At 38.9% G+C, this 17448-nt stretch overlaps 1 protein-coding gene across 1 annotated transcript in view; it reads left to right on the top strand.

The window, feature by feature from the left end:
- POC1B (POC1 centriolar protein B) overlaps positions 1-17448 on the top strand; it is a 99650-nt gene that overhangs the window by 47832 nt on the left and 34370 nt on the right. Inside the window, exons 8-10 of the mRNA XM_049783727.1 lie at positions 2795-2863; positions 4007-4159; positions 11330-11410. Of these exons, the coding sequence (XP_049639684.1) occupies positions 2795-2863; positions 4007-4159; positions 11330-11410 (303 nt within the window). The remainder of the gene's footprint in view (positions 1-2794; positions 2864-4006; positions 4160-11329; positions 11411-17448) is intronic.

Raw genomic sequence — 17448 nt, 5'->3', positions numbered from 1 at the left:
CTTGCAGTACTTGGGGGATCATATAGACCCCAAGGATTGAACCCAGGTTGGCCACAGGCAAGGCAAATATCCTCCCTACTGTACCATCACTTGGGCCCCTTTTATCTATTTTAATATCTATTTTTATTATTTTCTCAAATGTAGTACACAGAGCTGCCATCACCTCTCCCCCAAATTTTCTTTCAAGTCTTTTTTTCAATCCTCTCTAAGCTGCTGAGGAGTTATGTGAATAGGCTTGTTCACATTCTTATTAAAATCATTGTGTGTCTTTCAATATCAGTTGACAATTGTCACCAGTATGTAGTATAGTTATATATTTATAGATTATCATTTATATTCTGTTTCAGTGGCTTGATGGGGGTAAGTAGCATTTTCTTTTGATTCTGACCATTTCCCTGAGAGGGCAGCTGCCTTGCTGGCTTCTTCACTGTGTCCGCCAGATCATCTGACTTGACTTGTGGCACGGAGGCCTTCTAACTAAATTGATCTTCTCTGGGTTTCAATTCTAGAAAGTCGATTTTGTGCACAAATAAACCCACATTTTCTGTTCTTAGGCTTCAGTCACTAAGAACGATTATATTTAGGTTTTGTGTATCTTATTTATTTATATTATTTTTAATGGACTTTTGAACCTCTTCCCGAGAAAAGACTTATTCAAAACCCAAACTCAACCTTCCCTCAACATGCAACAGTTCATAATGCACCAAAGAAAACACGTTTTTTTTTTTGGGGGGGGGCCTCAGGGCATGAAAAATAAAACCCAGAAAACTCATTTTTAACAATTCTTACTGTGTTTGCAAGTGCCAGAAGCTCAAAACATAGGTCCTTATTGGATGATACAGATCAAGATCTATTTATGATTCAGTTCAAAGAGTATTGAAGCCTAACCAAGTAATTTTGGACAAGTTATGTACTCATATAGACATGCACACATACACAACACTTGAAAGTCTATGCATTGTGGCTCCTTTCCGGGAAAATATACAAAGTTCTTAAAATTTGTGGAATGTATCCGTTTAAGATAAATATTTACAAATAATAGTTTAGCAGATACTTCCCCTGAACCAAATATAAGAAATAGGATGTTTTTGTAGTGGAGAGGAGAAGGGATCTCTCTGTTTTCACCTCACATGCAGTTTCCTGCTTTGCTTCATCAATTCTGCAGCTGTGTTTGAGCAAAACAGAAATAAAACAACACTCACTAGTTTGTCTTTGTGTACTCATGAATAGAGGGTGAATAAGCAGCCAATATGAGAATAACAGGATTTTTTTTTAATCCAGGGAAGTACAGGATAATAGAAAACAAAAAAGAGTTAAAATATTTTAAAGGAAAGGGGCCAGAGAGATAGCATGGAGGTAAGGCCTTTGCCTTTCATGCAGGAGGTCATTGGTTCAAATCCTGGCGTCCCATATGGTCCCCCGTGCCTGCCAGGAGCAATTTCTGAGCCTGGAACCAGGAATAACCCCTGAGCACTGCCAAGTGTGACCCAAAAACCACAAAAAACAAAACAAAATATTTTAAAGGAAAAATCACTACACACAAAGACAGAGTTTTTCAGATCCAAAATGGTGTTTATGATGATAGAATAAGCTCAATCTGGAGATTAGTCTACTTGAGAAATAGAAGATCTTTTTCTCCAAACATTTACTTGTACCAAAGAGAAGAATACTTCCAGATAGTCTCAAAAAATAATGATCTATTTTAGGAGATATATGTATGTATGTATATGTATATATATATATATAATTTACTTATTTAGAATAAAGAAAATAAATAAGTGCTGAAGGACAGAGAGACACTGTACTGTATCTGGTTGTACAGACCTCCTGGTTATAATGTCTCATCCTCTGTGCATCACTCTCAGCTCTGCTCCAGGCATGAATAGTGCTCACCTTGATCATTCTACTGATACCCACACAGTCTTGAGTCACTCCTTGCTCTGATCCAACATCCCCACCGTTGTAAATTCAGTCTTCATCAATCACAGCTCTCCTCCTAGGTCCTATAAAGCCTTCAGCCACCTGCTTTTGCCTGTGTGAAGGGAAAACTCTGCAGAGATTGTTGACATCAGAAAATGACCTTTGGTCATGTCTGTACCTTATTTCTGGACCCTACCCAGTCAGCTTCTTGGGGAGGGGGGTGTTGAATGTAGATTCCATAGCCCAAAAACCCTTGCTAGAGAGCCTTAAAAACCTATGTATGTACAAGCTTTTCTTGAATGGAAATCAAAGTGTATTTCTTTTTATTTATTATTTATTTTGGTTTTGGGTCCACACACAGTAGTAGGGGTTAGTAGTATGGGTTACTCTGGCTCTGCACACAGGAATCACTCCTCATGGGCTCAAGGGACTATATGGAAATGTAGGCTTAAACTTAGGTCCACTACATGTAAGGCAAATGCCTTGCCAGGTCCCTGTATTTTCTTATTTTTTTTTTAAATTATCAGGGCCAGAATAGTATAGTGAATAGTGGGCTTACATTGCACATGGTCTACCTCTATCATCACTTGTGGTCCCCAGTACTGCCAGGAGTGCAAAACCAGGAGCAATCTCTGAGCATTGCCAGATGTGTCTCCTAAAGACACAAGCTAACAAAAATGTGCTATCAATATGTTTGTTATAACTGGGTTGGATCTTTGATCATCTTAGCCTCTTAGTTGCTAGCAATTGTATATGTTCCATCAGACATACTGCATAGCCTGTACAAATGAGAACAGAAATAACATGGCGCTTTTGGCCAAAATAAAGCATCACTGCACACTTTCATGTATTTGAATTTCTTCTTGTTTATTAGGGGCCTGTCTTCACTGTTTCCTTTTCGAAAGGCGGGGAGCAGTTTGCATCAGGAGGTGTCGATGCTCAGGTTCGTCAATCTTTCCTCTCTTGGATTTTTAGTTTGAGTAAGGAATTACAGGCTTCAGCTGAAATGTTTACTATGGTCAGCTGGTTTGTTTGTCATGATGATTATCCATGAGTTTGTTTCTAATTTAAGCAAGGCAGTCAGCTCTCTTAGCTGGAATAGTGTCAGTATTTATAGTTTTATGATATAAATAGCAATCATTTAATTTCTCTCATCTTCCACATAATTATCCTATCATTGACATAGTCTAAGAGAATGTGGCATTTTCACTTGAATTATAACCTAAACTTTTGTGTATCTTAATTTTTAAATGGTCGTTAAGTTCCTTAAGAATGATAAATATAATTGCCAAGATAGCAAATCTGCATTTATTTGAAATGATCCAAAACCATTGATAAACTTCTTGACTAAAATCAATGATCAGAAAAATGCGATTTGAAGCTTTAAAAATATTTTAAATAAGTCATTTTCTTGATTAGGAATCTCAAACCAGGCTCAAAGGCAGTTTGAAAGCTTGTTTGGAGCTTCTAGCAGGGGAGTGCAGCTATACCCTCGACTGAAGAATAGTACTTCTCTTCGGGGAAGGCCGTCCTCTTCGACCAAGCACACAGCTTGGGGAGGGATGCACATGGAGCAGAGAGGGAGGAAGGGGACACCCGCCTGACCAGCCAGATCAGCCAAATCAACCCTGGCGATCAATGAGGTGACAGATGTTGTACCAGATCACCCTCACGTCCTCTGAGACAATTTGAAATTCTCACTCTCTTCTTCCTGTCCCCCCAAAACTATAATATTGAGAAGTAGTCAAATGATTACTGAATTGAGGCACATATGTAGCCTATTTTCTTTCCTTTTTATTTTTTTTTATTTGTTTGGTTTGGGGCCACACCAGGTGGTGCTTAGGGGTCACTCCTGGCTCTATGCTCTGAAATCATGCCTGGCAGGCTCAGGTGACCATATGAGATGCCAAGGATCAAGCCTGGGTCAGTTGTGTGCCAGACAAATGCTCATGCTGTGCTATCTTTCTGGCTCCTGTCTAGCTCTTTTTACTATGATGGAGGCTGATTCTTTATCATCAGTTTTTAAAACTTCCGTGATGGTACACACATGTGAAACAAAATAACTCTCAAAGTGATTCATTTATAGGTGATGTTATGGAAGACCAACTTTGATGAATTTAATTATAAAGATGTTTCTAAAAGAAATCTCAAAAGATCACATTTTGATGCCTCACCACATCTTCTTGATATCTACCCAAGAACACCGCACAATCATGAGGGGAAAACCAATACGGTTGAAGTGAGTACAATGTGCCTATTGAGTGAATTTTATTTTCTTAAGGCATTTCTGAGTGGCAGTTCAGTCTCCTCTTCCTGTTCTCAACCTGTTTTGCTCCCAATTTGTGCCCAATGCATCATCAGTCCATTCTTTCCCTTTAGCATTGACCTTTTGCTGTATCCCAGAAATTTTCTTTCATCTCAGGTCCATTCACACGCGTTTTTAAATGTGTAAAATTTAAAATTTTTGCACCCTCTTCCAGGATTTGTTTCATCTAACCATAGTTGGTGATTTTCATCCTCAGTTTTTCTTAGCAGTGTTATTTATTGTCATGTCTTTACTATAATTTTTATTCTTTTGACTCCCTATGTAAAATGTTTCCACTTTGTCTAAATAAATGATTTGCTATCCTATTTTCTTTACTGCTCATTTGGGATACTTAATGTATCAAACAACCCTTTAAAAAAAAAAACTTCTTTGTAAAATTAGGATGCCATTTATTTTTGGTTCATCACATGGTGATCACGTTTATTCTATAGTTTTTATAATATGCATTTGTTGAGCCCTGTGATAGTGTTTTTACATATGAAACATATATGAGGTATATTTTTTGGGGATTTTGGGTCACACCTGGCAGCGATCAGGGGCTACTCCTGGCTCTTTGCTCAGAAATCGCTCCTGGCAGGCTCAGGGTACCATATGGGATGCCGGGATTCGAACCACCGACCTTCTGCATGCAAGGCGTAAACGCCTTACCTCCATGCTATCTCTCTGGCCCCCAGGTTTTCTTTAATTGACAATGAGGTTTTCTTAATTCTAGTATCCTTATGCCTTATCTGGGTGGGAGGCAGAGATTGAGGCCAATTTCATTGCTCCTGAGTCAGTGGAGTTTCCATGATAATTCAGTTCTGGATACTGAAGTCATTTTCCCTGTGCTTTCCTGAGGGTTACAGCCCTTGTGCAGACTAGACTTCTTTAAATGTCAACAAGCTATCTGAGTAACTCAGACCATGAAACCACCTGTGTCACCAGAGGTCAAGATGACCCAAAGCTGCTCTCAACCAATTTTCACAGATGCACTTGAAAACTCTTATTACTATATTTCATTGCAAGCTGACTTCTCATCATGAAATTGGAATTCAGCTACATTATACAGAATATTGAATATTGTGGCTGAATTTTACTTGTGACCTTCAGAGTATTGATCTCTTAACAGTGGTTGTAATAATGGTAATTCTTTTTTTTGTTTTGTTTTGTTTTGTTTTGTTTTGTTTTGTTTTGGGGCCACACCCGGCGGTGCTCAGGGGTCACTCCTGGCTGTCTGCTCAGAAATAGCTCCTGGCAGGCACAGGGGACCATATGGGACACCGGGATTTGAACCAACCACCTTTGGTCCTGGATCGGCTGCTTGCAAGGCAAACGCCACTGTGCTATCTCTCCGGGCCCCAATAATGGTAATTCTTAAGAGCTGGAACATGCAGCCAGCTCTTAGAACATTCCAGTCACATGACAGAAATTCTCCTCAAATCTTTCAAACCTGGTGAAGTAAGCACCCTTTCCATCACACAGGATAAGAAGGCACATGTAGATAGATCTAGAATTTCAGTGCAGGCACTCTTCATTGCATTCTCTACTTGTAGCCCCTTTTGATTTAATACTTTAATAAAAGCAAAACTGGTGGAAGGGCGGGGGGGGGGGGGGACTGCAGACATTGGTGGTGGGAAATATGCACTGTTGAATGGTGTTGGACTTTACATGACTGAAACTCAATCGTGAACAACTGTAATGGTGGGGGGAAAAACCAACTAATTAAAAATAAAAAATTAATAAAAAATAATTGGCAAAAAAAACAACTAATATGAACAACCTGGTAACTATGATGTTTAAATAAATTTAAAAAATATGTATAAGCAGGGGCCAGAAAGATAACACTGTGGTAGAGCATTTGCCTTGCACGCAGCCAAGCCAGGACAGATGGTGGTTCAAATCCCGGCATCCCATATGGTCCCCCATGCCTACCAGGAGCAATTTCTGAGCGCAGAGCCAGGATTAATCCCTGAGCACTGCCGCGTGTGACCATCCAAAAAATGTAAAGAAAAATTAAATTCTATCTTATTAACAGATGACACTTATCTATTCATTTTGTGTGCAGGATTTAGGGCCTACAAGATGAGTAAAGGGGCATATTTCTTCTTCACAGGTTGGAAGTAGGGTGTTGGCATTCATGGACTCATCCAGTGCCTAAAACTTTCCAAGGCTGTGTATGGCTAACACTTACTTATACATAGATCCTTCAATGATGTACCCTGTTCTATGATCAGATCTTCACCTCCCGTGGCAACCTACTCCATTTCAAAGCACCTAGAGTACTCAAAATTATTTTTTACTTTAATAAAGTTGGAGAACGGGAAGGTGCTATTAGGATTCTAATAACTAAACTACCTCATCAGCTTACTTTTTTTGTTGGTGAGAAGACTCTTATTTACAAAGGAAACATTTTCTGTTTTAGTAAACATATGTGGTAAGAATTCACGTCACATTGCAGAAAAATTCTGCTAGGTACCTTAAGAGTGGCCTGACTTGTACAAGCTATGGATTTCTCAGAGAGAAAGATGTTGATTTGTGTTGCTTTGTTTCTTGATGCTTTGGGCTCCTGATTTCTGCTTTCAGAGATCACTTCTGTAAGTGCTTGCTGAGGACCCTAGGGAATGCTGGGGATCCAGCCTAGATTAGCCATAACAAAGCAAGTACCTTACCTGATAGACTCTCTCTCCAGTCCTGATTCTTTTGTATTTTTTTTTTATCTTATGTGACTTAAATTTTTTTTATAGCTGTTCCAGTTTGGTTTTCAGATGGTAAAACCAGATTGTCTTTTTCTGAGGTAAATAATTTCCTCTTTACACTAGGTGGCAGTAGGCAAAAGAGAATCAAATGTGTATGAGCCGCCTCCTTAGCTAACCTAAGCTTGAGGACTGAGGCAGCATCTTTTCTTTCTTTCTTTCTTTCTTTCTTTCTTTCTTTTCTTTCTTTCTTTCTTTCTTTCTTTCTTTCTTTCTTTCTCTTCTTTCTTTTTTTTTCTTTCTTCTTTCTTTCTTTCTTTCTTTCTTTCTTTCTTTCTTCTTTCTTTCTTTCTTTCTTTCTTTTCTTTCTTTCTTTCTTTTCTTTCTTTCTTTCTTTCTTTCTTTCTTTCTTTCTTCTTCTTTCTTTCTTTCTTTCTTTCTTTCTTTCTTTCTTTCTTCTTTCTTTCTTTCTTTCTTTCTTTCTTTCTTTCTTTCTTTCTTTCTTTCTTTCTTTCTTTCTTTCTTTCTTTCTTTCCTTCCTTCCTTCCTTTCCTTCCTTTCCTTCCTTCCTTCCTTCCTTCCTTCCTTTCTTCCTTTCTTTCTTTCCTTCTTTCTTTCCTTCTTTCTTTCTTTCTTTCTTTCTTTCTTTCTTTCTTTCTTTCTTTCTTTCTTTCTTTCTTTCTTTCTTTCTTTCTTTCTTTCTTTCTTTCTTTTTTTCCTTTCCTTCCTTCCTTCCTTCCTTCCTTCCTTCCTTCCTTCCTTCCTTCCTTTCTTTCTTTCTTTCTTTCTTTTCTTTTCTTTCTCTCTCTCTTTCTTCCTTCCTTCCTTCCTTCCTTCCTTCCTTCCTTCCTTCCTTCCTTCCTTCCTTCCTTCCTTCCTTCCTTTCTGTCTATCTCTATCTATCTATCAATCATCTACCTATCTATCTATGATCTATCTATCTTCTATCTATTATTTATCTATCAAGAGAGTTCACCACACTGGACATCGGAGACCCTAACCAAATTTTTAAAATGTGCCTGTCCAAGAGGCAGGCTAGGGGTGCAGAGAAGCTGGAGATAGTGGAAGAAGAGCATTGACATTGGTGATGGGTTTTGTACTGAGACTTAATTTGCCTAAAGCACAACCATGGGTAACTAATTATGGCATCTTGAATAAATAAAGCATTAATTTAAAAAATATATTTTTAAAAGTGTGTCATCTTCCAGTTTCTGATTTTGACCTCAATTCTGGACTCAGCTGCGAGAAGGGAGCTGTTATTTTGCTACCTAGAAACGAGTTGTTCAGGCTGAAAATAAGGATGTCGGTAACCTGAACTAGGCCCTGCTACTTACCTTATTCGGTTCTAATTGCTTCTTTCCTCTAGTAGGAATGTCTAGGCCTCCACCATTCACACAACTGGCTGGATAATTCTAGAACCATCTTAGTTGTCCCAAAGCTTCCCTTGTAACGATCAAGTATGCTTGATGCTTTCAAAGGAATCTCAGGCCTCCAAGTGAAGCCCTACACTATTACAGTATAGCTTTGCTATGATCCTGGCTGTATCCCTGTGTCTTTTAGGTTTAGGTTGAATTACATTTTCACCTGCAGTTGAGCTCAGTGTGACCTGGCATTCTGCCATTTTTATACTTTTGACCTTTGCCAGTCCCTTCATGCTGCCATAGTACAAAAACATACCAGCCCCCTGCCTCTGCTATGTAAGGAGTATTCTTCACTTCTGCATGCCTGTTTTGGTCTGAGAAACCCATGTTTTTGGATCCATCGGAAGCTGTTGTTCCACTGCAAGGAATGTATCTAAACAACATGCCAAGCTAACAGTTCTCTCTGAGCTTCTTGAGTTGTAGCTTATCATTGGCACCGTTTTGTTGCCTTTTATTTCCTTCTTTGTTTTTATCCCATTTACTAAGTATCTGGTTATCTTTTTGATTCACTTTTTAATTTTCCTACTAATGTGTCTGAAACTAATTCTGTATTATTTTTATTTTATTTTGGTTTGAGACTGCAGAAGTACAATTAAATTATGATGCTTTCTTTAGCTTGTGTGTGTTTAAATTTAACATACAGGTTTCCATACAATTTAGGCTACCAACAACTTTTTGGGGGAAAAATTATTCAGTGCCTCCCTGGAAATCTACATGTGTTGGCAAACAAACATAAAGGGCCCAGTGATATTAGTAGTTACTACCATCTGCCCCCATCATTATAGAGTGCCTCGGGGTGCCGGATGTCATGTGATCTGCTTAGGGCAAGACAAATTTAACACTGAAGTCAGGAGGCTCATATTGTGGATTCTAGATTCCTAAATTCGTGCCAGTTTTCATAGTTGTATTCCTTTGTACTGCTTTATAGAACTCTAGTGAATTTGCCACAGTAGTAATACCCAAGACTATCTGTAAATTTGTCAATTTATTTGTTGACAAGCATGTAGTGTGTGTGTGTGTGTGTGTGTGTGTGTGTGTGTGTGTGTGTGTGTGTGTACACATTTGGAATATTACAGAAAAAGCTGCTATAAACCAAGGTGGCAACACTGAGCTTTCTTGTTTTCATACTCTAATAGGCATTAGTAGTACTTTCCTTTGTGTTTTCAAGCAATTTTTCTAGGCCTCTCATCACCTGCTTATTAGCTCTTCTTTATACTTTCTTTCCTTGGGTTTGCATTCCCTTTCACTTTGATTGTAGTTTTTTCTTATGCATTTTAGATGTTTCTTTTATAGACAGCATAAGATCTCCTGTTTCATCATCTGTTGTCCTTTAGTAAGCAGAAATCCTCTGTTTTGGCATAATCAAGAACATCAGTTTTTCTTGACCTTACAGATTTACTTTAGCCCTGTTTTAGGTGTTCTCAAACCTGTATCAGAAAGGCATTCTTGTCCTCTACTACTGTTTAACTATGGGATTAACAAACGTTTTGGGCTTATCTGCATTTCTCCTCTGTACATGACAGTAGGCATGTAGAGATTCACAGTGAACCAGTTAGTTCAACCGTCAACTGCCCTTCCCCTCCACCTCTCCCTCCATCTTTAGGTAGATTTATCTCCTAGCAGTGCTTGGCCTTCTGGTCAGTTGTAGAGGCTCTACTTGCTTAATTCAACCCTGGGTGAATGGGTCTGAAGCAGGGGTAAAGGCAGAGGGCTTCTAGGCTTGAGGACTTTGCCATTGATTATCTTCCCCATTAGATTTTTATTGACCAGATTCAATCCACCTGGGTGGCAATGTAGTTAACAAAAAAGTACATTATCTAATGCTAATCGGGCCTCCGTGGGTTTCCAATCAAGCCTAAGTGTGTCTTTACATCTCAAAAGGGCTGGATTAAGGGAGGAGAAAACTAGGGCAAAGTCTCTGATTTGGGAACAGTTGGGTATGTGTTTAACTACAGTCAGTGCTTTGGCCCAGCACTAGGGTACTGGAGAAGGGTTACCCAGAGACCAGCAAGACCAGATACTCAGAACCCTTTTAGAGGTCCTAGGGAAGACAGGCAATGTAGGGATACAGATTAGGGCCTCAGCCATGGGAGGTGTGTGTTGTGCACCTGTGAGCTGTCTCTGGCCTGAATCCATTCATCCTACTGATTTGTGATATCATTTTAAAACTGATTTTCTATAAAGAAGGTTATTGCTGCTTGTAAGTTCTTTATGATATGCCTTTATTTAAGTCTTGTTTACTGTCTATTGAGTTTTGTTTTATATAAAGTTGGTGTCCTCCAGTAAAAATCTTTTAAGTATCTTTGTGTTTATTCTGATATATTGAAATTTTTTTGTTATATTATAAGTGGTATTTTCAAAAATTTAGCAAGATTTTTAGAAATGCTGTCAATTTTGACATTGGTGTTGGAACTCTAGTAAACTCTTATCAGTTCTAATGCTTTACCAATTGATGATTTCTAAGCTTTTTGCCATAATTACACTGAATGACTATTTCTTCTCTCCCAGGTCTTAGAATAATAGTTTTTATTATTTATGTCTTTTTTTTTTTTTTGGTTTTTCGGCCACACTCGGTGATGCTCAGGGGTTACTCCTGGCTTATGCACTCAGAAATTGCTCCTGGCTTGGGGGACCATATGGGACACCGGGGGATTGAACTGCGGTCCATTCTAGGCTAGCATGTGCAAGGCAGACGCCTTTCCGCTTGCTCCACCGCTCCTGCCCCTCATGTCTTTTCTTAATGAACTGGCTAGGATTTATTTCCTGCATCCTTAAGGAGGTGGGTTATTTAATTTTATTTCCAAATTAACTGTACATGTGAAGTTAGCTGATTTTATGATGTGAAAGCAGCCCCTGTTTTATTTTAATTCATGAGATAGATTTGTCTTATTCATGACATTTTCTAGGGGCTAATTTACTTGTTGTTGTAGATAGTATCTGTTTCTTACGATGCAAAGTCTAATATGAACTTGTTTTACGTATATATGTAGATCAACCCAAAGCTTGATGTCATGGACACACAGTCTTCTATGCCTCCTGTTGTAGATGTCCTGTCTTTTGATTCTACCATGGTAAGCAGACATTTGACAAGCTATATTTAATTAGGTGGAATATTTCCTTTGTTTTTCTTGCAAGAAAGGTGATAGAGACCTGTTTGCAATGTGTCTAAGTGACCAGTAGGGAGCGCAGCCCACAGTTTTAAGACCTCCACAGCCCTTCCTTCCTTCTCTCCCGAGGACCTGTTTTTCCTATTCATCTGAGATGTTGTTTCCTCTAAATATTCCCCCATAACACATTCATTTGCTGTCCCAAAACAGATTTTCTTTCTCTTTTTTTAATTAAATTAATTGCCCTTCCTAGGTGCTAGCCATACTTCTAGTCCAGGGGTCTTAAACTTGCAGCCCGCGGCCCTCCGTACAACATTTTGTGGCCCACGGCCACCTTCAAATATCGCAGTATCGCAATAAAAATCGCATTAGTAAGAAAAAAATCGCATAAAACATTCGCATACCCCGAGCAGTTCCGTTTGGGGTATGCAAATGTTTAATGCGACTTTTTATTGCAAATATTCGGTAAGCGAAATCCCTTATGAGGCCCTGCCTCACTCCGACTTTGCCTCCTGCGGCCCCCAGGTAAATTGAGTTTGAGACCCCTGTTTTAGTCTCATCTTCAGAAGATGCAAGGGAGTCAATTTCCTTCTGTGAATCACTTCTGTTTGATTATTTGAAAGTAAATTATTTCCAATGCCTAGAATATTTTTAAATAGTTTAAGTATTTTTAAATAAAAATTATAGAGTTGTTATAAAATTATATCATTGAGTATTCAGAGCTCTCAAATATTGGGTGTTTCAGCCTTTCAATCTGAGTCTGCATGATCTTCTCAGAGAGATCTTTGTTTCTATGGGTCCAGCATTTATAAGAACAAGGAAAGGGGTAACATTTGTATGGCACTGCTGTGGTAGTGTCTATATTGATAGTATTTGGAGTAAATCATTTGTTATGTGGCCCCCAACCCCTAAAATTTTGATATTATAATTTTGCAAACTCTCCAGTAGCTCTCAAGGATCTGTTTGTTCCTGGGGACTAATGTAGTTACTTTTTATTTATGTTCTGTTAAGTACCATAAAGAACACTTGTCACCCAAATTCATCAGTCTATTTCACGGCACAGAAGACCCCTTACAAGAATTCAGCTGGTGGCCAAGGGCAGATTATTAAAGGGGCTCATCCCTGAGATTCAACCTACTTTGTGATGTTGTCTATGAGATGGTCTATATCTAATATAAATACACTGCAAATTTCTCGTGGCTAGCTTACTGATCACATTCAAGAGAATTAGGCCCGTGTTTCCTGTTATACTGCTTAGTTTATAAGCAGTATAAAATGGGGTCAATATCTACCCAAAAAGGTAAATTAGTGAAAGGCAAAGATTGTAGTGACTGGGTTTGGAACCTTTGAAGGGACAGAAGGTGGGTAAGTTTTGAGATATGCTTTATCTACTTTTATGTAGATTAAAATAAGGATTTTCAGATTTAGAGGTGAATATAGATTACGAAAAGTCTTTGGCCAACACTTGTGTTCAGTTTCCTTTATTCTTCTCAAGGCTGTAGGACCTGGGAACCGGGATATTATGGAGAGATTGTGTGTGGTGTCATGGGGCTAAATTACCATCTAGCAAGTGGTAGCAGGTTTTTGTCTGTTCATGTCAATCACATGGTACCAAAGTCTATAAAAACCTTAACTCAGGATTATGGTGTCAATGGGACTTCAAGAAGAAAAATGTTTATAATAAACATTTGACAAATTTTAGTTATGTTATAATGGACTTAAAAATATAATTATTTGGGACTGGAGTGGTGGCACGAAGCGGTAAGGTGTCTGCCTTGCTAGCGCTAGCCTAGGACAGACTGTGGTTAGATCCCCCGGAATCCCATATGGTCCCCCAAGCCAGGAATGATTTCTAAGTGCATAGCCAGGAGTAACCCCTGAGTGTTACCAGGTGTGTCCCCCCCCAAAAAAAATATTATCCCTAAAAGAAAATATTAGGTTAATTTATATGAATTGCTATACATGTATACATGAAAATATATACATATGTATATGCTTTGGGGCCACACCAGGTAGCACTTAGGGATTACTCCTGGCTTTCTGCTCAAAAATTCTTCCTAACAGTCTCAGGGAATCATATGGTATACTGGAGATCAAATTCAGGTATGCTGTGTTCAAGGCAAATGCCTTACCCACTTTGCTATTGTTCTGGCCCCTGAAATTGCTATTTTTCATGCAAAAACAATCTAATTTGGGGATTTCTCAGTGTTTGACTTATAAGGAAAGCATTAAAAGAAGTACCGTGCTGCTATTTTAAGTGGTAATGCTTGATTCTTCCTAAAGACAAAACCAAAGGGGCCAGAGCAGTGGCACAAGCAGTAGGGCATTTGCCTTGCACATTCTAACCTATGACAGACCTCGGTTTGATTCCCCAGTGTTCCATATGGACCCCAAGCCAGGAGCGATTTCTGAGCACATAACCAGGAATAACCCATGAGTGTCACCAGGTGTGGCCCCCAAACCAAAAACAACAAAGAAAAACAACATTTATTTACACAAACTGATTTGAAATTAAATAATGAAGTGCCATCTAGGTTGATACTTTCTAATGTGACTGGAAACTTCTTGCCTCCAGGAAAGTTATTAAAGTCTCCAGTTTTTATTTATTCTATTAACTTATTTTCTAAGGCATAACTGCTCATAAAGCATTTCATTTTTATAAAGAATATCTCAATGGGGGGCTGGAGAGATAGGATGGAGGTAAGGCATTTGCCTTTCATGCAGAAGGTCATCAGTTCGAATCCCAGCATCCCATATGGTCCCCCGTGCCTGCCAGGAGCAATTTCTGAGCCTGGAACCAGGAGTAACCCCTGAGCACTGCTGGGTGTAACCAAAAAAAAAAAAAAAAAAACCTTCATAAAAATATCTCAATGGCTTAGCAGGGCACTGGAGTGGTAGTATAGTGGGTACGGCATTGGCCTTACAAACAGCCAACCAGGATTCAGTCCTCATCACCTCATGTTCACCACCTTATGTCCACCAGCTTAGTAAGCCCTAATCATCTAGCCCAAAACATAGAGCCCAAAAGCATAGATAGTGTTTTCTTTTTAATTTTATCTCTTTTTTTTCTCTATATGTTTCATTTGATTCACTGATAGATGATTCGATTCTAAAAATTCCTTAAAACTGTTGGTCTTTTATTAATCTACTGGTATCTGATTTTCAAACCATAATCTCCCTCTACATTGGTAATTTACCTTTTGCTTTTTTATAATTGATAGATCTAATTATAAAAGAGATGTTTTTCTTCTCTGGTATAAAGCATGGATCCATTATTTTTTTTTTGTATTTGCTGCATTTTGATTATAGTATTAAAATCTGGAGAAATATTTGGAAGCCCAGAAAAGCAATGATGAAAGGTAGTTTGGGTTTCTATTATTGTGGTTGCTGTTTACTTGCTGGTATGTTGAGTAAAAAGATTATACTTTGTACCTAAATTTGTCCAATGTCATAATAGCACAAAGCAATTTTGTTATGTCGATACCTATTCTTACACTTTAAAAAACATTATATTAAAAATGATACAGTTTAAATTATACTAATAGTTTATGTTCTGATATGTTTAACTGTGGAAAAGAAATTACAGTTTGTAGTTTCACAACTGGCTTCTGTGTGTTTGCATCATTAATGAAAAACAGGAAATTTCATACAAAAAATAAACTCTTACCAACCAATCTGCATTAGAAATACTTTGCTTCGGGGGCCGGGCGGTGGCGCTAAAGGTAAGGTGCGCCTGCCTTGCCTGCGCTAGCCTTGGACGGACCGCGGTTCGATCCCCCGGTATCCCATATGGTCCCCCAAGCCAGGAGCAACTTCTGAGCACATAGCCAGGAGTAACCCCTGAGCGTTACCGGGTGTGGCCCAAAAATAAAAAAAAAAAAAAAAAGAAAAGAAATACTTTGCTTCAGGGACAGAGAGATTATAAAGCAGATAAGGTGTTTTTCTTGTAGGTAGGTACTTATCCTGGGCATATTCTAGGTGCCCCCAGCATTCCTAGGAGTGATCCCTAATCACAGAGCCAGGAGTAAGCCTGGAGCACTACTAGGTGTGGCCCAAACACCAATAAACAAAAAGTTAAAATGTTTTGCTATTTTTTAAATGTTTTGCATATTTGTAAAAAGTTCTGAAATACACTGATTATCAGAGAGATGTACTTTAAAAGAATTCTGAATCTTTTTCTGATCACATTGACAGTTATTTTATACTGATTGAAGATAATTTCTGAGCCAGAGATGTAGTAGGACGTGTAAGGTATTTATTTGCCTTGCACATGGCTAACCTGGCTTCAATCCCCAGCACCTAAATTTGGTGCAATACATGGACTATACATGGTCCTCTTAGCACTGCCAGAATTTATCCGCTGTGCCCCAAGCCAGGAGTAAGCTTTGAGGAAGGACACTTACTGGGTATGGCCCAATGCCTCCACTATAAAGATGCTTATTTCTAAAGGCCATGCAGTATTTTATTTAATTAGCGAGATTTAGGACAGTTTTTCATCACCTCACATTTAGCACTAGCATTAAGTGTTCCAGATCCTCCCAGATCTCCACCTTTTCCCCATTAAAAGGTACAAATTTAGGAGCTTCTCTTTTGTATTCTAATGTATTTTTTTTAATTAAAGCATACTACAAGCAGAATTGATTTAAAGTACTCTAGAGGGTCAGAAATGTAGTTCAGTAGAGGAAACATGCCTTGTATGTGCAGTCTTGGGTTTGATCCCCACCACCCACACAGCCACACACTCACACACACACACACACACACACACACACACACACACACACACACAGCACAGTCTAGGATTCTTATGATGTTTTGTTATTTGTAGGTAAATGATATCAGTGTGTTTCGATGTGTTCATTTTTGTTTCCATCTGTCTCAAAAAGTAAATTGAGAATCTTGCTAGTGTGACTGGACCCTTACAGAAAACGGAAGCTGCTCTTGTCTCTATTCTGAAAGCCAGATCAAATATGAATATCATTTTGTCAGTCTTTGTTTATAACTAGAATTGGATTTCAATTGAAATCAATTCTTTAGACAAATCTTGACAGTTGCATTATACGAAAATAAAAGCAGGGACCTACAATATTCTCCCCGTAAGTCAAAATACTTGAAGTATTAAATGTCTAAAGAAGTCATTTTATTAGAAGCTAAGGGGGGATCATATTGGCTGCCTGACCTCAAGAAATGGAAAATCTAGCAGGATAGAAGTAACCATACAATGAGAAAAAGGCACGTTCAGTCTGTGAGATTCTACAAGCAGACGTTTGTCCAATGAATTTTGGACCAAAGGGGCCAGAGCAGTGACACAAGCAGTAGGGCATTTGCCTTGCACGTTCTAACCTATGACAGACCTCGGTTTGATTCCCTGGTGGTCATGGGGAACACTTCAGCCAAGATCACCATTGAGTTCAGGGAAAACAGGGACTTTCTCAAAGAAAATCTGAGGCGAGTTCTTGACTTAACTACAGATGGCTTGGGTTTTGATAAGAGCATCCCCAGCAGGGAAAACAAGATGTCACTGGGGACCACAGAAGTTATTGAAAGTAAGCACCCAGTCATGAGCATGCATTGGTATAATTTGGTTCTTTGAGTTGCTTTATACAAATGCATTGAGGTCTCATGTGGGTTTTTGCTCATAGGGAGTAACCTCATCCCTTTTCACGCACTGTTAAGATTTAAAAAATAAATGGTCTGGAACAATAGCACAGCAGGTAGGGCATTTGTCTTGTATACAGCCAACCTCCTCTCTCTCTCTCCTCTCTCTCTCTCTCCTCTCTCTCTCTCTTTCTCTCCCCCCCCTTCTCTTTCTCTCCCCCCTCTCTCTCAAAGGAAGCCCAAAAACCATCAAATGGACTGAAACAATGCCAAAGTGAAAAAAATCTCGTGGCTCTCAGGAACCAGGAGAGGGCTGACTCTAGGAGCTTGAAGTGGGAAGATGGTTGAAGGGAAGGGAAAGAGAGAGAAGCGGGCAGGCAAGAGAAGAGAGGGGGACTGTTTTG

This window comes from Suncus etruscus, chromosome 11, assembly GCF_024139225.1.
Source record: "Suncus etruscus isolate mSunEtr1 chromosome 11, mSunEtr1.pri.cur, whole genome shotgun sequence".
Taxonomy (NCBI): domain Eukaryota; kingdom Metazoa; phylum Chordata; class Mammalia; order Eulipotyphla; family Soricidae; genus Suncus; species Suncus etruscus.
Note: the sequence above shows the minus strand (reverse complement) of the source record. Positions and strands in the feature narration are given on the sequence as shown.